General features: G+C 47.7%; 1 protein-coding gene across 1 annotated transcript; it reads left to right on the forward strand.

Annotated features, from left to right (window-relative positions):
* The first annotated feature begins 917 nt into the window (after nt 1-917).
* Nucleotides 918-6,408, forward strand: Resp18 (regulated endocrine-specific protein 18). The gene is made up of 6 exons (XM_005395532.1): nt 918-1,140; nt 3,035-3,139; nt 4,128-4,260; nt 4,482-4,521; nt 4,631-4,720; nt 6,253-6,408. The coding sequence occupies exons 1-6, from the start codon at nt 1,035-1,037 to the stop codon at nt 6,301-6,303; spliced, it is 525 nt and encodes a 174-aa protein (XP_005395589.1). The 5' UTR covers nt 918-1,034; the 3' UTR covers nt 6,304-6,408.
* The last annotated feature ends 1,030 nt before the right edge of the window (nt 6,409-7,438 follow it).

A 7,438-nucleotide genomic window follows, 5' to 3' on the forward strand; every position in this document is an offset into this window, starting at 1 on the left:
ATTTTGAGGGATTTTGGCAGCTGCCACAGTTTTAGGGGAACCTAGTCTGGAGCTCAGAACCCACAAAGTTGGAGGGCCCTGGCAAACACTGTGAGATTTATGTTGAAATCTCCAAAGGACTATACCTTAGGTGTAAGTACCACGTCCCAGGACTAAGGGATGTAGAAAATGATTAACGAAGAAATGAAAGACTCTTGCCTTAAGCAGGGTTCTACAGGTGCAAGGTTTTCTGCCAAAAGTTAATTGTCTGCTAAAACAAGCCCGACACTCTTTAAAGAAATATAATGGAATCCAATGTCCACAATGCATCAACACAAAATGTCGAGTTCACAACAGCAACAGCAGCAGCAGCAGCAGCAACAACAACAACAATAACAACAAATTCTATTGAAATGCCTGCCTAGGGCTTGGAAAGCTCACACTCTATCATGTAGGGACACACTGGGAACAACAGATCAGCAAGTCAGTTAGTCATTGCAATAGCCTTAAAATAGTAAAGTGGTTTGGAACAGAGTGGTGGTAGTGAATGTAGAAAAATGTAGATAGATGGGCAATGTGTTTTGCAGGTCAACTCCATATGATTGGTAAAGGTTTTAGGTGCATGAGGATAAAATGAACATCAAGAATAATAAAAATCAACTAAATTCCTTGAGTGCCTACTGTTCTTCACAGTTCATATTTCTTAAACGAACCCATGAGGTAAGCACAATGCCCGCCCACACCTTACACGCAGCTCGCTTCTCTAACCTTGGGACTGGGAGTATATGCGGTGGTTTTGGGGACTGAGCTTGTGTCAGAAAGGAGTAGGACCAGAAATTCCAAAAGGTGCAGGATGGAAGGTGGCCTAAGGGGGAGGAGGAATTGGGGAGGTGTCCCAGGGGCAGGGCCTGCTCGCTATTGGCCGCTGCAGAGGAGGGCTTTGCAGATCCTGCTAGCTAGCGGGTGGAAAGCGACCGCCCAGCACAACCCCTCCGGCCTCTGTAGCTACTTTCACTGCGACTAAGGCGAGGGAGGAGCGCGAGGACCCCAGGAGAATGCAGCGCCCACTGTGGTCTGGGGGATCCGGGGGCCTCCAGCTGCTCCTCTGTTTCGTGCTGCTGAACAGCTGCCCAGGGTGCTGCAGCGACATTAGTCCCCACGGTCAGAAGGAAATCTGGTGGGTGGGTGCGGGCAGGGTCAGTGAGCAAAACAGTCAGGGGGCCTCAAGACTAGGAGACTAAGAAGGAAAATAATGTGTTTGTGGGCATAAGGAGAGATAAGCGTAGACAGCATCTTAAAGAGGCATAGATCTCGGGATAAGTCGTCTGAACCTAAGAGGAGTCGGGACAGGGAAGATTGGGTATTCGGGAGGAGGTTGGGAAGACGGACGGGCAGAGGGCGGCTACAGGAGAAGCCAGACGCGCTGAGGGTCGAGGGAGGAGATGACCGGGGCTAGGAATTCGCCGGGGACCAGGAGCGCTAGTCTTCCAGCATCTGGGTCCTGGTAGGAGGGAAAAGGAAGGCTTAGTCATAAGTCGAAAGCCTGGGAACTGTGACCTGATTCCCAATAAGGAGGGGAATACTAGGCTGGAATAAAACAGAAGAAAGAAGGGGGAAGGGACCTTCCCTCTTCCTCCCTCTCTGCTCTGCGCCATTGAGGCTGACTCACTTTTAAACTGTGGGAGCCAATTGCGCAGGCTCGAAACGTCCCTGCGCCCACCATTTAAGGAGCTGAGCGCAAACTCCTGCTCCGACTCCTACTAACCCTATCGGATTCTTGGGTGTAGAAGCCAGTGCGGAGGATTCGCAAAGAACTGTGGGAGGAAGCCTGGCGGATGTTAGGCGGGGCGGAGGGGAGAAGACCGCCAAGCCTGGTGGGAAGTGCCAGTCGCTCTCAGTACCACGGACAGCGCCATCTGTTTCCTTGGTGTAGGGGCTCTGCCCCTGAGAACTACTTCGCCTTTCCGAAGCTCGGTTCCTTCTCGGTAGAGAGCTGGAGCTTCCACTTCTTCTCGAGGGCAGGAAATTGTTCCCTTGACTAGGGAGAATTCCCTCTTTTTAAAACTAACAAGACGGACAAGTGGTAATTCCACTATAGAAAAAAATGGGCTGTCCAGCCTGGCCCCATCTATCTGGAACAGGGGAGGTGTGCTTCATATTAGGAGCTATCTTCCTTGACCCTTGCTCTTCCCCACTGTACAGCAGGGAAAACTGTGGCTTACAAAGAACCACCCAGACTCTCAAGCCCTATAAATAACAGTACAGTGAGCCCTCTGTGCCCGCGGTTCCACATGACGTAGTTCTGCTTCCTCAAATGAAATCAACTGAGAATCACAAATACCTGGGGATATTTGTCTGCACTGAACATGTACAGACTTTTTTCCTTGTCATTATTTCCTAAATGCTACAGTGAAGTAACTACTGAGATTTACACTGTGTTAGGTTTTATAAATAATCAAGAGATGACCTAATGTATATGGAAGAATATTAATGGCTAATACACAAATAACTAACTAAGCCATTTTATATATGGGACTCGAGCAGCTTGGATTTTGGTATGGGGTGGACAATCCTAGAAACAATCATCTGAAAATACTGACGAGAGGGCGCTTTCTCCTTCTGAGGATTCCAGTCCTCTTTCACAATCCTTCCTGGCTTCAAAGTCTTCCCTAAGCTCAGCTCACCTGCTTCCCTGTGCTCCACTTCTCCACACTTGATCTTAGCCAAAAGGCCGAGAAGCAATTCCACTTCTCCGTCCGATTATCCATCTCATATGAGTAGCTTTCTGAGCCACGGCTCACCCAAGCTTGGTTCTTACTTGAAAGTTGATGCCAAAGGTGAATGAGGCTCAGGGGCTGAAGGGCAGGGCAAGTAATAATGAGGGAGGGAGAAAGGAGGATTTGAAGACGGAGAAGGAGCTTACTATAGAGGACTGAAACCAAGATATCCAGGAATGCCAGTGTGTGTGTATGGGGGAAGCTAGCACCTTCTCTTCAGCTGGTATACAGAAGGCTTTTGGGCAAGGTCTTTCCTGACACCACTATTTTGTCCTTAGATGGGCAAGGCCAGGCAGAAGTGGGGCAGCTCTGGCCCCTGAAAGGATTTACTGCTCCATTCTTCCGTCACCTACAAGTTCTACTCCACCAGCTTGTACCCCAAGGTAAGTAAAGCTGGAGAACAGAGGTTGGAGCCTGCTCAAGAGTAGAGGAGGATTGTGAGGAGTTGTCTATTCTGAAGACAGTGTTTCTCTTCTTTGGATGTCTCTACTTGAAACTTTCTTGTCACTCATCTCAGTGGGAAAGAGGGTAAGAGAGGAGTGGTACTAAAGGCTAGGTGGGCTGTTTGTCTCAAACATCCTGGAAGAGCCCAGCAGAAGCTTCTAGAAGAAATCCTGGAAGACGCTAGCATCCAACTCCTTGGGGCTAGTCCCAAGCACTGGCACTACTGAATGTTTCTAGAGCAGAGAACAATTAAAATCTCAGCCAGAAGAATATGTACACATCTCAGCCTCTAAGTAGGAAACTGGGGAAATTGTGTGACAAACAGAGGGGAGGAATACAAGGGAGGAGAGAGTCTATTGGAGACAGATGGCTGAACCTTCCTTACAGCAGAGTTTTGTGAATGAGGGGGAGACTCAGATAGAAAATCTGCCTTGAGTTCATATTACTGCTTCCAATGCCTAAAATGTGTACAATGCCTTAGAATGATAATTCTCAAAGTACACCCCCACTGAACACCAGTGTCAACAGAAAACAGCTTAGAAACATTAATTCTTAATCTTTACCCTCAGACCTACTGAGTCAGAAACTCTGGTTAGGGGGAACAACAATCTGTGTTTCAAGAAGCTTTGCAAAAATTCTAATGCACATTGGAGCTTGAGAATTGCTGCTGCAGAGTTTTCTAAGCACTTTGCATCTCTAACTTCATTTACTGCTCACCATATCATCAGATGTATCAGCAGAAACTACAACCATCATGCTTATTGAATATGACATGCCAAGCACTAAGCTAAGCAACTTTTATAGACTGTCTCATTTAATTATCTCCACAAAATATGATCCTTTATGCACTTGAGTAAGAAGTTGCTCTGGTTCCTGGAGTCAGACAGTGTCTTGAGTGTCAACTCACCCTCTTCTTTCATTTTATAGGTCTGTTCTGGAAGGATGACATCGTTCAGGATCTGATGACCCAAAATATGGAGCACATGAGCAGATTCTACCCCCAAGGTCCACATCTGAAGTGTGGGGAGGCAGTTCTCCCTCCTAAAACCACAGGAGTGAGGTGTGTGAGTCCTGTAGTTGGTCCATACTCTCTGGCAGATAGAACAGGAAAGGAATGAATACCGAAACTGCAAGCAGTTGTTACCAAGGGCACTACACAGAGTATGCTTTGGAGGTCCTAGCTGGGGTCAGCTGAGTACAACTCTATGATAATTCATTAAACCTGCCGTGGTGGAGGCGTTAGTAAGCCTAAGCCCCACTTGTCATCCTTGTCTCTTCCAGGGGCAAGCAAGAGGAGAAACTTCGACTCTTAGTGCCCAAGGTGAGACTTGTGTCTTCCCAAGAACTGTGAAGCCCTGACATTATAGCCCATTGCTTTCCCTCTCATTCTTTTCTGCCTCCTTCCTGACCCTTGGCTTTTCTCTTCACAGAGCCCAATGCCTAAAGTGAATAGAGACCAGTGCTTTTCCTCCAAAGTGGTTTCAAAGACCCTGAAACAAGAGGTGACCAAGAATGCCAGGGTAAGTGAGAGATTGCTTTCTCCTGGGAGGGTGGAATTACCAAAGACCTGTTTAAATGAAGGAGGCAGAGATGAAAATGGGAGTGGATACTGGGGTGAGAACAATAAGCAGAAGAGTTTTTTCTTTCCCAGCCAAAAAGAAGCTCTGCTTCCCTGTATCTCACAGGCTACCTATAGGCATCTGTACGAGGGGAGAGGCATGGGGCATGTGGTAGGTGCTGGGAGCCTCTATGGAAAAGATGAACTACAAGGCTGTGCAACATCGATGAATTAAAAACACATCCTGAAAACTTCAGAGCTCTCATAACTGGGCTAAAAGCTCTTTAAAATGTCCTCTTGTGCCATATGCTCCCCTGCATATAGCAAAGAATAGCAAAGCTCCCTTGGTAAAGGGGAACACAACCCAGAGGCCTCACACTTAGGTTCTGCCTTTGTCCCATGAAAATTGGAGTCATCTGGGCAAGGATTGGAGTCATCTCTCTGGAATCTTCAAACTCTTCAGAATCCAGAAGCCAGATGGGAAACCACCTATCTTCATAAATAAGAAATTGGGGCTGGGCTGGCCATGGGCCCTACTGAAGGTTACATAGTGTTCAAGCAACAACCAAGACTGGATCCAGGTCTCCTGATTTCCATCTTTTTCCCCGGCATAGCTCCACTCCTTCCTCTTAAGGACTTGGGGGTGTGGGAACTTCTTCCAAGCAACAACCTTCATGTTGAAAAAAGTCTTGGGGATGGGGCTAAGACCTAAATTGTAAGAAGTGATAGCCAGGGGAAGACTTAAAGGAAGGGCATCCCAGGCAGACATCACTACAACCATGTTCTGAGACAAGGGTACCAGGGCATGTTAGAGGAACAGACAGCAAAGTCAGTGGAAGAAGATGGGACTGGAGAAGTAGGCCAAGGACCGACCATGCAGGGGCTCACAGACCATAGTAAGAGATTTGGATTTTATTCAAGATAATATAAGGAAGTTACGGATAATATAAGGAAGGAAGTACAAGGTGACATGAGCAAGAGTGAAAACTGAGAGGCCTGTAATGATCCACCTCTCCTGGGCCAGGGAGATGGAGGTGGCTTGGATTTGGTTGTGGTAGGGGGGCTGGACATGCCCTCCGTTTAGCAGCAGCCAGCACCTCAGGGAGTCCTAGCCCCTCTTGCTTTCCAAGGAACAGGCTCCCTTTTCTTAATGTGGCAGCTGGGCTTCCTATGTAACCTGGAGTAGCTGCTGGGGCAACGTAATCAGAGCTGAGAGACAGAGACCTCCCTGTGGGAGCTGCTTGCTGTTGTGCTTTCAGGTACTTCCAGAAATGCAAAAAAGGCACAGCCATTCCCCAGCCCAGGGGAAAATCACAGGGGGTGGAGGAACTGCAAGTGAGAGTCGAGGGGCCAGGCTGTCAATTGGAGGCCTGAGTCACTGTGTGGAAGGCTTCCTCAAGTCAGGCTGTCACCGAAAGCTTTGAGGAAGGGGCAGGGGAGGGAAGAGCCACCTCCACCATCCTGACTCCAAATGCCTTTTTTCTTCTTTATTAGGGCTTCTTTGGGCCATTCCCCACAGTGGGCCGCAACCTGGTCGCTGATTGAGACCTTGTGTGAAGCCTCTTCGCCCCAGTGCCCCCCTATTGCCCTTCAGAGGGGCAGTTCTTGGATGACTCAAGTCTGGACCATTAAAATGGATTTTCATGCAAACGCTTTCTGTGAGCTTGTGTGGCGATAGACTAGGTGGGGTCTGAAGTTAGTGGGGTGGGGAGGACACAGGTTTCATTGCTGGTAGAAGGCTTGTTTCTGTCCTGTTTTCCTTCTGCCAACCATTCCTGAAGTGAGGAAAGCATGGGGGTACCACAGCCGGAATGGCAGCCTTCCCCACCCATACCCTGGCCGCACTGTGTGGGCTGTTTGCCCATCTTTTCATGTCATGAAGAGATGGGCTCTGTATTTGCCCCTGGTCATTCTTTCTATCCTCCATGCCAGACCAGCCTAGAGGCTGCTGTTTTATGACAGTCTCCACCTTCAGCATTAAAGCCCCTGCCAGGACCATCCAACAGACTGTGTTCCTGATGATCAGCAGAGCAGATAAGAGCAGTGTTGAGCTCCCAGTGTACAAGCACTTGTTGATGGCTCTTACTTCTTTGCCATTGGTAGCTGAAAATCAACCCAACCAAATACCAGGATGCCTTTTTTTTTTCCCTTCCTGCTGAGCTTTATTTTTTTCCAGAGCACTTTCATACTCATTAGAAATGCATAAGTGTGCACAAACAGCCAGATGTCAAGATTGAGTTGCTTCAAGGAATTAGGATATGACCACACTACATCTTACTCAATTATGTAGCCCAGATAAATATAACTAATTCTTGGTAACACAAACTCTCAGTAATGTCCCTGTGCTAGCCCTCACCCTTAGACTTGTGTTCAAGAACCCAACTATACCTTATCCTATAAGGAAAGTCATATTCACTTGTTCCTACTTGCCATCAAATTATTAGCTATTGTTATTCATCCATCCCCTTCCCCATATACCTTTCTTTCTTGTCCATTTTCAAATGCTATGGAGCTAGTTAATCATGATGGTCAACTTGATTAGCTTGAGAGACATCTAGGAGATTAGTAAAGCACACTTCTGTGTGTGTGTCTGGGCAGGTCATGGGGGAGTGACCTTGCAGGCTGTATCTAGTCCCTGGCTCCTTTGTCTCTGGATCTTCCCCTCCTCTTTGATTTCTGG

The sequence above is a fragment of the Chinchilla lanigera genome, unplaced genomic scaffold (assembly GCF_000276665.1).
Source record: "Chinchilla lanigera isolate Chin_1 unplaced genomic scaffold, ChiLan1.0 scaffold00052, whole genome shotgun sequence".
In the NCBI taxonomy this organism is placed as follows: Eukaryota; Metazoa; Chordata; class Mammalia; order Rodentia; family Chinchillidae; genus Chinchilla; species Chinchilla lanigera.

Coding starts and splice junctions, on each gene's coding strand:
- Resp18 (XM_005395532.1), top strand. CDS start 1,035: ATGCAGCGCCCACTGTGGTCTGGGGGATCCGGGGGCCTCCAGCTGCTC. Junction 3,140..4,127: donor CCACCAGCTTGTACCCCAAG/GTAAGTAAAGCT, acceptor TTCATTTTATAG/GTCTGTTCTGGAAGGATGAC. Junction 4,261..4,481: donor CCTAAAACCACAGGAGTGAG/GTGTGTGAGTCC, acceptor TGTCTCTTCCAG/GGGCAAGCAAGAGGAGAAAC.